The sequence below is a fragment of the Pyxicephalus adspersus genome, chromosome Z, assembly GCF_032062135.1.
Source record: "Pyxicephalus adspersus chromosome Z, UCB_Pads_2.0, whole genome shotgun sequence".
Lineage (NCBI taxonomy): Eukaryota > Metazoa > Chordata > Amphibia > Anura > Pyxicephalidae > Pyxicephalus > Pyxicephalus adspersus.
In genome coordinates this window covers 32166843-32184000 of record NC_092871.1, presented here as the reverse complement: position 1 = coordinate 32184000, position 17158 = coordinate 32166843, and the positions used below count along the sequence as shown (strand labels likewise).

Sequence of the window (17158 nt, the reverse complement as noted above, 5' to 3'; positions counted from 1 at the left end):
CACTGATATAGAATACTTAGCAAAATAAATGCTTCCAGCTATGATATAAAAAATATTTAGAATCTTTTATAATGTTAAAGAGAACAAGGCCGCTTGTAGAGGTTAATTGTGTTGTAAGGTAACATTATTTATACATTTTAAAAAGAAATTCTTTGGAATGTTCTTTTTTTTTACTATCGTATTTAAAAGCATGCAGAAAAAAAGCTATTGTCTGCTAAGTGCCTGTGGGTGATGGCATTACATGTGAAGCCAAGGTTAACATTTTTAGAGGAAGTAGTGATCAGTAAACCTTTCCTTTTGTTTGAGAACAACTATATAAATTACTTAATATATATCTAAAGCCTAAACTTTTTCCTAAATTTTAGGTAAGTATGACCTTACTGTGTATTTTCTTTAACAGTTATATGTAATGGCATCAAATAGTTTGACTCTCATATATATATATATATATATATATATATATATATATATATATATATATATATATAATAATTCTGTATATGAAGCTGGTCATGCTTGTCTTTACCATCAAGGTACTTTTAGTCACTGAGTGGGGAGTATTCAGAACATTTGGTGTGCACCTAATCCAGTACAACATTATGTATCAGTGGTATAGTTACAGGGATACAGCTCAATCAGTATAGAACATTAATACTAATTATCTCCCTGTGAATCTGTGAAGACCGTGGGGACACTTAAGAGCCTGGCAACCTGACTTCGGCTATTCCTCTGTAGAGAACCTTGCAGTAATAGAGAACTCTATCCTGCTTCTGAGTGTTTACTAATAACTTGTTACTGCCCCAACCTATTACGCAGCACTGCACATTAAATAGGGGTTCCAAATGACAAACCTGCATAATAAGATAGCAGTGCTCAACCCAGAATTTTTTTAAGCCTCTGTATTGTGACCTAACTCATCAGTAACCACCGAAAAACAGCCGGGTGGTTGCTGAAAAGTGCTGGTGGTGCACTGGTGGGAGCTGGGGAGAACACTGGACAGGTACATATAATGACACAGGAGGAAGAGAAGACTCCTCCAAAAGAACTTACAATCCAAGAGGTAAGGGGAGTAGTACACAATCATCTGACCTAAGTGAAATAAAGACCAACTTTGGTAAAGTTCACTTTACAGGCCAACTAAATTTAAGATTGAAAAAGCCAACATCATTCAGATCTGCATCATTTCAGTACAACCAGTAAATACGAACAGCGTGTATTAGCAAGGTGGTGGACAGAGCTCCTGTTTTATGTGCCAATGTGCTGGCACACAGCACTAATACATCTCAGATGTGACATAGAAAGTAAGCTGAGCAGTAAATGTTCGATTATATTTCCTAGCATCTTTGTATTACAGTGGAAACCATATTTCTACAGGAAGGAGAGAAGAGGCTTGCAGTCATAGTAAGTAGTTTGTGAATGAATGTAGTAGTCTTTTTTTTTTTTATCAAAAAGGCAATGGAGGTCCTGTATCTGCAGAGCTACAGGCGGGCACAGCTACATAATGGGGTTTTGGATTTAAAAATTCAGGTATAAAAAATACTTATCATTTACAATAATCTATGTGATTACTTTGAGAATTAGCTTTGCTCAATTTTGGCTTTGATTGGGCTATAAGAAGAACACATGTTGACAGTTTATCTGAAAATGCTGATTGGCTGCTTTCTGAAATATGGTTTTAACCCTATACATGTCACTGAACAAGTGGAAGTACATGCATACTTCTACAGAAAAGTATGAGCACCCTTCTGAGCATGGGACTACTGTGAGCCCTAGCCCATGATGATACAACCTGGAAGGACATTGAGCTATCATAAAGCTGATTAGAGAACATTGGCCATCACCAAGTCCAGAAGAGGAGTTTGTGTGTCTGTAAGAACAGAGCCACAGAAAAGATGCATTTTTTTACAAAAGCTAAAGGATAAGGGAATATGGCAGACCTTTTGTCATAAATCAGAACTTGTACACTTTTTTTATTGTTTGTTACTTTTCTTATATCCATTTATTTCTTTTTATATCCAAATTTCTCTATGATCTCGGCTAAGTGGCTTTAATTAATAACTAAATCCTGACGCCCTCTGGGATATGTGATCTGTCATTAAATGTGATATGAATAGAAAATTCAGAAAATATGAATATTAAATTCACTTTTGTGGTTCTCTGAAAGCAAACGAAGGAAATGGCTTGGCACTGTTTTAATAAACCTCTCCAAGGCTGAAGAGGACACACTTTCATTAATGAAGCTGGGTGATCCAACAAACCTGGAATTGATCTGGTCCAGGATTCAAAACATTTGCTAGCAAACGACTTTGATGAAATCTATTCCTGGTTTGCTGGATCCACCCAGCTTCACTGATGAAAGTGTGTCCTCTTCAGCCTTGCAGAGCTTTATTAAATCAGGCCCAATTGTTTTTTTTTCTCTGTTTCACACAAGCTAATGTCTCGCTCCCTGTTTTTGCACATGGATAAGACCTGACTGCATGTCATCAGGGGGCTGGAGGAGACAGCAGTGGGACCTGCCCCCCCCCCCCCATCTAAAAAATCTGATTTTCAAGTTTCTAATAGTTTCAGTGGCCCTATTTATTAAAGCTCTTCAAGGCTGGATAGAATACACTTTCATCAGTGAAGCTGGGTGATCTAGCAAACCTGAAATAGATCTGATCTGGATTGAAAACATTTGCTAACAAATAGCTAATGACTTTTAGTAAATCCATTCCAGGTTTGCCGGATCACACAGTTCACTGATGAAAGTGTATTCTCTTCAGCTTTGGAGAACTTTAATAAATCAGGGCTAGTAGATCAAACTGATGTAGTGGGCCGGGTGCCCCAACATATAATTCCTATGTGCTGGATTTCAGGATATCTGCTCCTAATATTTTGGTGTCTGTTGAACAAGCAAGTCCTTCTGTGCATGTCTTCACACCACTTTATCTGTTACTGGCAGCATGTGGGAGTAAATTTCAGTTCAGTAGGAAGAAGCATTATTTTAGCTGTCAACCCTAGGCAAAATGTTGTTCGCTGTGAGACCAAACATCAGTGTAATAGTCTCCTACTGCCACAAATCCAGTCTGCTTGTTGAGAACACTTCAGATGTCTTCTGTGATTCACATTTTTCATAATAAATCATCCTTTCTTTTTCTGATAATCTTAGATTTTAAGCAGCTGTAGGGCACACTTATGATAAAACTCTTCGAAGAGTGCTTTTTATATACCGCACATCCTTCCATTGTTCAGTCCGTCAAATACGTTCCCTGTAGTGTTAAAGGAGACCTCAATATACAATTTCTGCACATTGAGTATATTAATAAGCCACTGCCATGACGACTCGTCCTAAAGAATCTATAGAAAACAACACTTTTAGAAATATTCTGTAAAAGTGGTATATTGTATTATCTCTATTGGTTCTCCAGTAGCCTAGATTGTAAGCTCTTCAGGGCGGGGTCCTCTCCTCCTAATATGTCACTGTCTGTCATTTGCAACTCCTATTTACAGCGATGCGTAATATGTTAGAGCTATATAAATACTGTTTATTAATAATAATAAAATTGGTGAATTTGTAAGCTCAAGCTATGTTTTACCTTGTTGACTTTTTTCATTATTCTAGTTTTTTGCTAATCACACACATTCACAGTTTTTAAAGTTTTTTTTTTTTTTTTTTACCTATTGCAGAGATTAGAAATTATATAGATAGTTCAGCCCAATATTTGTTAGACACAAGCATCCTTGATGAATTTGTTTAAGCAAGTGTGAGCAACTGTTTTGTATTTGTGATACTGTAGTGTCACTTGAAACTTTGCCATGGTATTGTATTGTATTTAATATTATATATTCAAGGATAGTCATTTACCTGGTGTCTTCTCTGCACCACACCCATAAGACATTCTCATATGCCTACCTGTGACTATTAATACTTAATGATGGTGTTCGGTACACACTGCTAAATATGCAAGAGGTGTTCAACCCAGGTATTTTTTTCAAGCCGGGTGGGAAGAAATTAGAAGTGGGCGGCAGCCCTTGTATTGTGACCCAACTCTTCAGTAATCACCCAAAAATAGCCGGTGGTGTCAGTTCGGTGGTGTTGCCTGCATTCACCCTCCATGTTATCTTGTTTTTATTTTGGCACTCTAAAAACTGTGCTGGGTACTTATGGTTACAGTGTTCTCCCCAGGTTCTTTTAGCTGGGCACACCACCCGGCACTTTTCACTAACCACCCGGCACTTTTCACTAACCACCCGGCTGTTTTGGGTGGTTACTGAAAAGTTTGGTCACAATACATGGTCTTAAAGCTTCTTCCCACCCAGATTTAAAAATATTTCATTTCTTTTAACCTGTCCCTTCTAGTTTGAGAAGAAATATTTGTTCTAAATGACCATTTATATTTCAGCAAAAATTTCCATTCAAACCTACTGTGGACATTGAGCAGGCAGGGAAAAAAAGGAAAACACAAAGACAAAGGTACCTCTGCATTCCCAGTACAGTTCTTCCGGTGTATGTATGTTTAAAAAGAAAGCATGGAGGGAATGTAATGAACACAAAAAGCTGCCTATTCCTGGTATATTACCTGGAGCTTTCATTAAACTTTAATTTCTAAGATTAGGAAGCAGTCATTGAGGATTATTATTACTGTATAACACTTCTTTATCCTACAAAACCTGCAGTCAATCTTTAGTTTTCTGTGGCTTAAGTTTGAAATAATAAAAAAAAGTAAAAAGGGACAGTCCATTTTTGCCACACCATGTACATCCTGATCTGTGTTTCCTGTGCATTTGTTTTTAGAATCAGATGTGCCTTACTTTATCATATATTTTTTCTTTGACAAGGGGTCAGATAGGGAAAAAATCAGTCTGTCCCCATACCCACCCAATCTACAATATTTTGCAAGGTCTGGTTTTCGCAGAGCTTGTTATTATTAAACGGGATTTATAAAGCACCAACATATTACGCAGTGCTGTACATTAAATAGGGGTTGCAAATGACAGACGAAAACAGACAGTGGACACAGGAGGAGGAGAGGACCCTGCCCCGAAGAGCTTACAATGTAAGAGGTGGGGAAGCAGCACACAGTTTAGTACTTTTAATTCATCCATTCCTTAAAACTAAATTATAGCCAGACATTATGCAAATAATGCAGTTATGTAATAATTTATCCATCGTAAATTTTATTTTAGAATGCACCTGTGTAAGTACATGAATGTGAGCTGGTATTGACATCTTATAGTCACTGTTCAATAGGGACATGAAATAAGTGGAAGAATCAGAATAGTACATAAATCTGTTCATGTCAAAAAAACATACTGATGGGAAGAGAAAGCATGGTGATATATAGATGCGCTCATTACTATTCTGCTTTACATTTCACTGTCCAGTCATAAGGGATCGGACATGAGGTGGGTGCAGGACGGTTTAGGCCCAGTGACAGCAAGTTGAATGATGCTGGCAGTCACAAATAAGACTTTTGGTGCCAGAAAAAAATACTATGTAAGAAATATAGAAAAGTAGAAGAGGCATAGATGGGCTTTTATGGTATAATTTAGTTGATTTTACACAAGGTAGAAAGCATCCAAAATACAATTGTAAGTCCTTCTTTGCAAGCATTCATTTGACATCCAAAGCTACGTCTCTTGTCTCTGGATAATAAATGAGTACTTTTCATCTGATATGTCTATTGGAACCTATTCAACATAGTACCATATAGAAAAAATCTTTTTCCAATGTTTTTGAGCATACTACCCAACGCCTAGTGTTCCCCTTACAAGCTTAATTTTGAAAAAAAGCATCCTTCCTCTGCCTTTTTGCTGACAGAACACCAATTACTATAAGTGATCTTCTACCATAAGTCTCTATAAATGCCCTGAGGAAGCCAAACAGCGAAACGCGTCAGAATCTGAGACAACTTCTCTACTTTTCCATTCTATATTTGATTGAACGGGGCTGGTTTTGAAGTTTAGCCAACTTCCTTTCTTTTTTATTTACTGCGGAAGAAATTTTTAGATTAAAGATTTTGTTTTATCCTTTTAATGGAACAATTTTTCTTTTTTTTTAAGGTGTTGGCATTTGTGCAATTTTCCATGTATCTTGTAAAGATAATACAAGTTCCCAAAAGAGAAAAGTTGGCTTTCTGTTAAATAACCAACCAAATCTTCTTTCTAAATTAGATGACTTTAAAATTAAAGCTGTGCCTTTATATTGCCTTGGAAATGTTAGTTATGTTTCCCCAATTGAACATGCAGTTTCGATTCCTACTTTTATATTACATGTTGGCTCAACTTGGCTCGGATATGGAGAGGAACATGTTTATGGCAAATGGTTGCTACTTTTGAAAATGATTACTCATCAAACCTTCACAGACTATTGGCATCTTTTATCAAGGTTGAAATTGCTTTTTGTTCCTATTTAAGGAACTTGTGTGGGTTATTTTCTGTACTCCTTTTTTTTTTTTTCTCGCTTTGACCAAACTTTATGGTAATTCTACCAAGTAGACACTTCCTGGGGTGCAAATGCTGACCTACCCTACTGTAATAATACAACACAAATAGAACAGGTCTACAGAAATACCCTCTTCTCCTTTTTCCTTAAAGCAAAACTAAATTCAAAATGAAAAAAGAACACTTACCTTTAATCCCGCAGATCTGTCGATCCATTGGGAGTTTTCTTCAATTGTGTCCCGTGTCTTCCTAGTATCTTTGCTTCCTCCGCGCCGGGCACTGACCACTTCTTCTTCTTCGTATGTCACCCGATATAAGGCGCAAGATCAGGTGATGTGGGGAAAGAGAGTTCCAATCTCTTTATTTTTTATGTTCAGATAATTTTTTATCTTCCATTTTTACCAAAATTGGGCATGTACAGAAGGAGCAGCCAAGAGCCTCCCGGAATGCATGACATAGGTAAGTAAGAGGGGTTGCACTTAAAATACATAAATACAATTTTTACTTTATAAAAAAGGGTTGTCCACCCTTTTATGTAAAGTAAGAATTGTAAGTTTAGATTGGCTTCAAGATTACAATCCCCTCCATCTTCAATGAGTTAAGCTGCGTACACACGGCAAATTTTTCTCGCCCGATAATCGGTATCGGCCAATTATCGGGCGAAAATCTGCCGTGTGTACAGTCGGTCGTCGTCCATTGTCCGACGACCGTCCTGGCGGATCCATGGACGATGGACGACGACCGATCCTAATGAAAGGGAAGGGGAGAGCGCGCAGCAGGGTGCCGCTCCGTCGCTCTCCCCCTCCCCTCTCCATAGAGCATGAACGGTGCTGTATGTACAGCATCGTTCATGCATCGTGCAGTCTTTTCTCGTTGGAAAGGATCGTGAAAGATCCTTTCCAACGAGAAAAATTGCAGGTGTGTATGCAGCTTTAGCTGAACTTTGTAACCAAACTAAAAAGCACAGGAAGTTATCCACTGATAAGATTTTTAAGAACATGCCAAACAGATATAACAAAACACATTCAATAAAATACTTAAACCAAATATAACAAATAAGTGAAGTTATATGTTCAGATTAATGCTAAGTTAGTGGTGTGGTTACCGCTTTCTCGTGCTACTAACGCCTTTCTTGTGGCATTCCAATAGAGGATGTGTTTTTTTTTATTTTTTTTTTGGGGGGGGGGGCGCGCGATTGGGTGGTTCAATATTTCTCTCTGATTTGCACGTGCTGGTTCTTTAAGAAACATGCAGCAGTGAAAGTGGGCTACTGGCTGGCTAGGTGCCAGCTACTGGAAGGTGCATAGGAAGACTTCTTTCCACTGCAGCTCTGAAGCTATCCTTAGGGTTAACATAACCTTTAATAGGGTCTAAAAGCATGGACACCCGAGGCCTATTGATGCTCATGAGGGTGGCCAGCCCATCTAGTCTGATACTACAGGAAAGCTACTATACCACAGATGCTGAAACAGCTGAAAAGTGTCAGAACACACAGTGAATCACGGCTTGCTGACCAGTTATAGTCCTCATGCTGACTCTGGTCCACTGCTAAAAAACACTAATAATGCATAAGCAAGTAGCAGAACTGAACGCCAGAGCAATGGAATGAATGTTGCTGTAGTGAATCCGTTTATTTAGATAACCATAATGTATTCATATACATTTTACTATGAAAGAAATGGCAACAGGATGGACTATATGAAGATGGCACGCTGGAAGAGCCACTGTGACTCGAAGGGCCTGAGTTATGAAAGCTCTCCAAGTCTGAAGAGGATACACTTTCATCAGTGAAGTTGGGAGATCCAGCAAACCTGGAATGGATTTCCTAAAATCATTTCTCCAGCCTTGGAGAGCTTTCAAAAATTAGGTCCAAAGTATCGTCTGCCAATGTCGGATACCCCAGGGCACCTTAAAAGGTTCTATGAAGTTCACTTTTACCCTCTTACATTTGTAAACCCCCTCCTTGTTTTTACTCACATGTTTTGCATAGTATATTGTCGGCCGTTTGTGTGTTTTTCTATTTTTGTAATAAATGTAACCTTTTAAATTGTAAAATTATTGTTTAAACTCTTAGATCTTAGTCCAAATTATTTCTTTATGATTGATCCCATTATTTCCGTGTGCTTTAACTTACATCTGTGCACTTGTGATAATGTCAGGCAAATACCCTGATCCAATTTGGACTATATTTTGTTCTCTAAAATTTCCTCTACATCGTTCCAACTGTATCAACATAAAAGTAACTGTTGTTCACTATTTAAATTTGTATCTATTTCCACACAACTGCTTCTGTAGTGTTCCTCAGTGGCACAATTGGGAAGCCATACTGGTACTTGTAAGCTTTTAACATCTGGAGATCCACAGATTGCCTCTCCACTAGAATTAGAGGAAAGCACTAGAGGAGAAAATAGATATTAACCTTTCTGTTTAGCAGTACAGCAAGCAGAACTAAAAGGCTCAGTGAAATCCTGGTTTCTGTCACAGTCCATTACAGTGTACAGTGTACAACTGTAGAGCTGAAGAGAAGCCTAAATGCATAGCTAGTATATACATATTCGTGTTGTCCCACTATTGAAGAATAGCTCATTATTCTTACTTTTAAAATGACAATGCACGCAAGTTTCTTCCTCGACCAACTCAGCATATGGTTTTCTGCTATATACTTTAGTTTAAATTGGCCAAATATAAAATCAGATTGGTAACTAGAGCACATGATTATGTTTGTTACTTAGTAAAACCTAGTTTTTTTTTCCCCATCCGATTTCATATATATTTTATAAAGCTAGATTACAACTCCTTGGCTTTAGTACTGAGTTTACATGGACAAAAATGTTCCACCTTAGCATAATTTGTTTATTCAGTATCAAGAAGAATTTGTGGCCAGGGGTCCATGTAAAAATCTAAAGTGTGTATTGCCCCTGTATATAGTCCAGGAGGTTTTTAGTTAGACGCCCCATTGGATTGCTTACAATTGCTGTTGTTATATACTATTTTATATATTGTTGTACACTTTTGTAAAACCAGGCAGTCTGGCATCTAATTCTCTCTGCGCCCCTTCTCCATGGAGGAGAACAGGCTGCTTGACTGTAAGCCCATCATTCATTAGCTGTCACCTGAAACCATCATGAACAATCGTTTTATCCAACAGTACCTGCAAGTTTGTATCTTCTGTGTTCTCCCCAGCCCCTTTTAGTTGGCTAGGCGCACCACCTGGCACTTTTTAGTAACTATACGGCCAATTTTGAGTGGTGACTGAAAAACCGGGTCACACTATAGACAGATATATATCGGGTCACTTGACAGTTGGGACATAACACAAAGATGGAAAATTAGGACATACTAAGGAGATGGACATTAGAAAGTTGGAACAAAGTATAGGGGGTGGTAGAAAGCTGGCAGAAATATAGGTTACTGGATTCCAACAGCAACCACAATTTTGAGCACTCAAAGTGGAAGTAAATAAAAAAGCAAGCAAACTCCCCTTTACTTCTGATCTGTTTCCTGGACCGGGTTCCGGCTTTGCGCTTCAATTCAGGTTTTAATTCCCCCCCCATTCCAAAAAAAGGTACACATGCATAAAAAGGTTGTCTACTTGTTTATATAAGGTAAAAATTTTAGTTTAGGTCTGCTTTAATTTGTCATGTGTAGCCCTGCCCACTTTTTGACCACCCACCTACAACTTCTTCCCACCCAGCTTAAAGCGTACCTGAACTCAACATTTTCACTTTACATAGATGGGTGTGTTTACAGATATGTTAAGGCAAAATTTTAAGTGCAACATCCTTTTTTTTAAAAAAAAAAAATAAAAAGGGCGCAAAGCCTTCCGGGATACCTATATCACACATCCCGGGAGGCTCTGTCCGGGTGCTCCTTCTGTGAACTCCCTAATCTCAGACATGCGCAGAAGGGCCATTTTTTTCTGTTAATGGAAAGAGATGCTGATCTCACGCAAGTGCATTGTGATCGGCTCTCCTCCCCCCCCCCCCTACAGCGGGCTACATCACCTGCGCAGTGCGATATCAGGTCCCCCCCCCCCCCCCCCCCTACAGCGGGCTACATCACCTGCGCAGTGCGATATCAGGTGACCTGCCAAGAAGACCGAGGAAGAAGAAGAAAATGAAGAATGAAGATGGCGGCGCCCGACGAGGAATTCCTAGACAACGCGGGACTAAATCTCGGGAAAAGGACCAGGTGAATTAAAGGTAAGTGTCATTTTTTGGTTTTTGGTTTAGTTCCACTTTAAATAAATTTATTTGGAAAACACTGATCTTCTTAATTTAGAATGAAGTTATGCTTTACAAAAAATAATTTCATGATTTACCCCCAGATATATATTTTACATTACACTTTTAGCTATTGACATTATCTATGTACATGTAATAACCTCCCCTGGAAAATGTAATTGTAATGGCCCTTGTCCATTTAGTGTGTGATTTGAGATGCGGTAATATGGCGACTTATGTTTTGCTTCCCATTTCCTCCCCCCCTCATCTTGATGAGTTGACTGTAAAGGGGGCTTAGAAGACTGAGGAGTTTGTGTCGTATGAGATTGTGCCTAATATTGATCTACGTGGTTTGTGCAGAGCAGTCCAGTTCAGAATGGCTTTTCTAATTCTATTTTTCATGTACAGGGAAATACAAGAAACCAATATAAAAAATGTTATAGCTACAATAGATTTATAGTATTTTGTTGCTAATTTTTCTTTTTTCTATTTTAGCTCATGGACAAGATGATGACTTCAACCTAGAAGATGCTCTTGATTTTGTCCCAACTGAAAAACGTGAGTATTTACCTTGTACACCAGCCACAGAAATTATTATTTCAGTTGGCAGTCTGATGTGGAAAATAATTTTTCAAGTTGAACAAGTACCCAGATCTAAAATCCTTCAGATCTAGAGATAGGAGCTCTAAGCTTTGAGCCCCTAGCTCTGCACACTCTTGTGGTTCTAATGGAGGGGAGGTGAGTCTTTCACTCTTTTCCGCTTTCTGTCTCTCTCCCATCCTTCTCTTTCTCCCTCTAACTGCCACATTTTCACCCCTTCATGTCACTTAGTCTACCAAGCGCTATCATCAAATGAAATGTCATTCTTGGTTTAGATGAGGAAAAAAAAGCAAAATGTTTAGTAACAAGTGGCAAACAGTCATCTTTCATATTTCCTGCTTCTGTTAAATTATATGTCTTTGGTTACTATGTATTACAGCACTTTTGCAAAATTATTTTACTTTATTGAATTTAGAACTTTATAGAATAATCGCAATACCTTTTATGAATGGTTCTACTGGGCGATAAGAAACTAGATGTTCCTGTGTATACAAAGCTTGGTAATATCTTGTCTTTATTTTACTATGACAGCAAAGCCTGCGCCAAAGCCACCTAAACCTCCAAAGAAACTTTCAGGTAAGAAATCTTTAGGCTAAGATTGCTAGAAAATAAGTAAAAATGTGGGTAAACAATGGTCCATGTGCTATACTACCTTTTTTCCTGGGGCAATCATTTGGATGACTAGTGATAGGCCATTGATTGGTATTTCATTGTTGGCTGTAATTGTTATAAATGCAAACTTCTAAGCTAGAAAGAGGAATAGATTGCTAATCCTCCTTCCAGGTACATAAATAAAGAATTTTATCTTCTCCTCTATACTTCTAAGCTGCCTTTGGCTTTCTGTTGCCGTGTGCTATGCACTCTATTCTATTTTATATAATATTAACTCAGACTACTCAAACACACTGCATGTACCTATTCTTACCATTCTGGTTTAATTACAGGTAGTCCCCGAGTTAAGGACATCCAACATACAGACTTCCTAGACCCTGCTCCCTCATGTGCGGGACGGAGGCTTAATGGGGACTTTTTGCATATCAATGCACAGCTTGCTCTAGAAGTTGGGCTGGGTCTACATGGACGGTTTTAAAAACACATATAAACATTCCTACCACGTTAAAATACTTTTTTATGCACTTTTACAACCTTGACTTTTAAAACTTTTAAAGCTTGACAGCTCCGTTCCGCTGATTACTCCCGCAGCCCTAGAGGTGCTGTAGTATGTGTTACAGATACAGAACACATGTCACAGCTCCTCTAGGGCTGCGGGAGTTATCAGGAGAGCGGAGCTGTCCCCATAGCAGAGCCCAGCTTATTGCTCTGCTCCCTGATAGGGCGAGGAAAGGGAAATCCCGATGATGCTTGAGCTGTCATCAGGGTTTCCTATTTCTCAGCCAATCACAGAGCACTAGAGTTCATGGGGATAAGTCTCCCCATTCAGGTCTAGTGCTGAATGGCTGGGAAACGGAAAACCTCAGCCAATCACAAAGCACTAGAGTTAAATGGCTTTGTCCCCATTTAACCCCTAGTGCCCGGGGATCCTTCACTGTCAACCTGTAAAAAAAAAAAAAAAAAAAAAAAAAGTTTAGTTACACAAACACACATATTTAATGAAAATAATTTACCATTAAAGCTTCGTCCAATTTTTTTCACATATTTAAACCCATTCAGAGAATGAGTAAAGGGGTTTTATGTACCCCTGTACTCATTCCCCAGGGTGGGGTGGTGGAGATCTGGGAGTCTCCTTATTAAAGGGGGCTTCCAAAGTCCTGCTAAAAAAGCCTATAAAAGCCCTCATTGTTTTCAATGGAAGCTTTCATTAAAAGCTTAAAACGCTTGTAAAACACCCATTGAGTTCAATGGGAACGTTTACCCTGCGTTTTTATTTTTTAAATGTTACAAGCAACGTTTAAGATAAAGCTCATAAACGTGTCTCAAGGAAACGTCCTTGTGTAGATTAGCCCATTTGAATGCATAGGGATTTCAAACATGGGCTTTAAAAGCCTCAGGTTAAACGCTGGGCAAACAGTCCATATAGACTAATCCTTAATAAATGTCTAGGCTCTATAAATATTTTTTTTTTCTTTGTTTATGATTAACTCTCATTGAGGATTTTTTACAGTAACTGACATCACGCTGCCTAATAATATGTTGAGACAAGCATCTGTCCTAATTGTATTTTTTAAAATAATGTACCTGTTCTGACTTACATACAAATTCAACCTAAGAACAAACCTACAGTCCCTATCTCCTATGTTACCCAGGGACTACCTGTATTGGTGTTCAGTATTATCCCTTTTATTTTCTTTCCCAGTCCAATAAAGTCCAAAACTTAACCTTTAAAAACTTGAATTAAACTGCTCCCACATTTCAAAGCCTATAACTTTTGCACATTATAGCATCTTTCCCTAGCAGAGTCTCCACGTCTGTGTCTGTACTTCTCATTACCAGCCTCCTTAATTCAAATTACCATCAAAAGAAGGAAAGAACTGAGACTTAGATTTTAGTTTAAGAAGACTCGCCTGTTGGTCAATAAGTACTTTATGTCAGGAACTTGAGGTTGGATTCTCCTCAATAGCTGGCTAGGATCTTTATGAACCCTGAAATCTTGGCTATAGAAGTCTTTATTGTTTTAAGTCTTTTTATATCTGAGTTGGCCCTAGAAAGAATTTCAGATTGGGTTTTACCAAACATTGATAGCATTAGATGACTATAATGAATAAATACAGATCTCTAAAAGCTTCAAATGTATTAATTCTTTGTTCTGGACAGAAGCTGAGACCTAATTTGGCTTCTGTTTGAGCATTCATAAGGAATAATAGCTGCTAATTTATCTGTATTACTGGGCCTTTCAAGAAATATTGATCCAGAATCATATGTTTCAGAATTTGTGATGGGGTTGCTAAAAACAAATTGCTGCTAGTGAATTTAGGAATAGCTCATGTCAAATTCGGTTGAATTGAAGATGCCGAAACAATTAATGAATTAGATGCAGTAATTAAATTGCCGAGTGAAGGTAAGGTTTTGTTAGGATAGATATCTTTCCATCTACCTGCACCTTCACCTAACTTTTTCTGTGATAAATTATGGTTTAAAGTGAGTAATGTTTAACATATAGTATGGATTTTTGATATGGTAGTTTTATATAATGCATCTAAATATTCATTGGATTATGAATTTTTAACATTTATTGTAGTAAACATCCTGAAGAAGCAGTTTTAAATTACTGCGAAACGTGTTGATGATAACTAGCCCCTACTACCCACTGACTGAAGTCTTTTGGAAGATCTGTATGATCCTTTTTGATTCTTTGTGGGTACTTGTACTCTTTATACACTGTATATGTTGGGGGCTTGAAGTGTTTAGTATATACATGTGTTTTGTATTCATATATCGATTACTTATATTTGGGTGTTTTAAATAATTGTTTATAAGGACAATGTTATTTTATGATTATGTAACAGTTTTGTTTATACCTCCACAGAAAGTCACAATATAGAGTTGTGAGCATGTATGCTGTCATCTTTGGTTTATACATTTGATTATTTATGGAACTGGCATTTGGTGCATCTATCAGAATTTTTAATATCCATTTTTGAAAACCTTTCTTGTTCCCTGTGAAATTTTTCCAAATTTCAAATATCTTTTATTTTTACATACAAAAAGCTAAACCATTGTGATAACCATGGTATATAAATACAATGTATGCACATCTTGATTATCCATTCTTGATAAGTTGAAGGTATCGAAGTGTGAAATGATTCCTTCCACAGGATGATGAATACGTGTGCCATTTTGAGGCTCAATATTTGCTTCTTTAGAAACGCCAACCTTACAGATCACCCTCAACTATATAATACAAAGTAATCGGTAGGCATAATATAAGTGAACCAGTTCTGTAAACACACATTCATATAATCCAAATCACATGACAAGTAATGATAATGAAATTCTTACATCACCAGTGTTGAGTGTGGTTCCAACATCTCTCTTCCCCACCTATCTCTGCATGCCCCAGCCTAATTCCATGGTGTCATAGTACAAGGGCATATGAGTTTTAAGTTTTCTTTAGCACTAATGAGTGGGGATTTTTTTGGGCCACCAAAAAACATTGACTGCATTTCTGTTTTTGAACAATTAGCTGTGGCCTCTCCTATGGAGTTCTCTCTACAGCCTTTCATTCTTTCTTTTTCAAAGGAGGGAACCCTCAAAATAACTTTCAGATCTCAGGGAACCCCTGCCAATATTTATGGTATACCCAGTTCATAGTACATTAACAAATTTGTCAATGGGAAACTGGCTCTTGCATTGTTGGCCATTGGGCAGAATGTCACCTTTACAGATACCCAAAAAGATCATTTGGGTCAATGGTAGCTGACCTATGCAGCACAAATTGTTCAAAGAACCCCCACTAAGCTCTGGAAGAACCCTCGTTGAGAAATGCTGCTCTACAGTCTTTTATCCCAGATACCTTGTGAACCCCTAGTTTAAGTGACCCTTGATTACCCGAGTAATACTGCTTTAAAAATTCTTTATACCTTTCTGCAATCTTTTTGGGTTTCCAGTACCTCTTCAACTTTTTTTTTTTAAATGCTCACTAGAGAGTACAATTTTAACCTTGCAGGAAGGTTTTCTCCCAGAAGGCTCATATACCATAAAATCCAATTCTCTTATAGGATTCTATGTTTCTCTGAATGTCATTTGTGCAGGCCCTCAGACCAACCAGTCTTGAGTCTCTTTTACTACTCTGGAAAGTCAGGTCATGTCTCCTAAACCCTGCCATACCTCCTTACTGCCAGACTCGATTGTTTGACAAACCATTGACTAGGCTTCAAAATGTATGCACTAACCCCTTTTGTCTACACATGTGCATTAACCCCCGCAGGAGCCAGTCCCCAGGTATGAGAAATTACGTTTTCATTAAAGACTCAGTAATTAGTCTTCAGCATATGTAGATAAAGCAATCAGTGATCAGTCTTCATGTCATGCGCATTATTTCTGGTTGTCATGCAGTAACTGGTTTTAAAATTTGCAGCATATCATCTTCTAGTATTTGCATAAAGAGATCAAGAATTGCTCATGACAGATTTATATTTAGCAAATTCCAAACACACACCTGAATGTACATTTTGTGTACATTTGAGTGTACATTTTTCACATCAGTGAACAGCCTAGTCTTGTAAATATTTTTATTATTGTAAAATTTATAAATGTGCAAAAAAACATTTTAATGTAAGTGTCTGGTCTCTCTTTTCTTTACAGATGAACTGGACTTGTCCGACTTCTTTGATCCTACTCAGCCACCAAAGGTTATTCCCAAACCTCCTCCTAGGAGGCCAGGTAATCCTGAATTTGTATGGCTTACAGCATATTGCAGAAGTTAGGTAGGATTAAAAAGAAAACTTCACAAGGTGTTTTCCATCCGCTAAGTGTGGTAAAGTCTCATTGAAAACCATTTATGCCATAGCTGCCATGGTGCCATGGTAAATAAGTAGATTTCTTCACCTAGATAGTCTTCACCTAGCCATTGTTTACCTTCTCACATCAGAGGTCCCCTTAAAGTAACTGTTAGGCCTCATGAAACTCTTAATAGGAACTAATTTATCTACAGATTAAAGAGGAAGTAAACCCAAAAATGACCCACAAAAAAAAAAATACACTTACCTTCAATCCCGCAGAGCAGGCGATCAGTCCGGAGGTTTCTTCCATCGAGTCCCACGCCGTCCCACGTTGTCTACCCTTTTATGTACAGTGAAAATTCTGAGTTTAGGTACACTTCAAGGTAATTTTGCATAATTGTAAAGTTGAATAACAGATTAAAGAATTAGGGACTGTGGCATACATTTGTGGATCATCACCACACCTGAAAGAAAAAAAATGCAGACAGGTAAGTGTTATGACCTGTTTTTTAC

General features: G+C 37.9%; 1 protein-coding gene across 2 annotated transcripts in view; it reads left to right on the top strand.

Moving 5' to 3' along the window:
- Nucleotides 1-17158, top strand: part of CD99L2 (CD99 molecule like 2) — a 39475-nt gene that overhangs the window by 9317 nt on the left and 13000 nt on the right. For both annotated transcript variants that reach the window (XM_072431796.1, XM_072431797.1), the window contains exons 2-4: nucleotides 11142-11204; nucleotides 11778-11822; nucleotides 16509-16586. In XM_072431796.1, the coding sequence (XP_072287897.1) occupies nucleotides 11142-11204; nucleotides 11778-11822; nucleotides 16509-16586 (186 nt within the window). The remainder of the gene's footprint in view (nucleotides 1-11141; nucleotides 11205-11777; nucleotides 11823-16508; nucleotides 16587-17158) is intronic.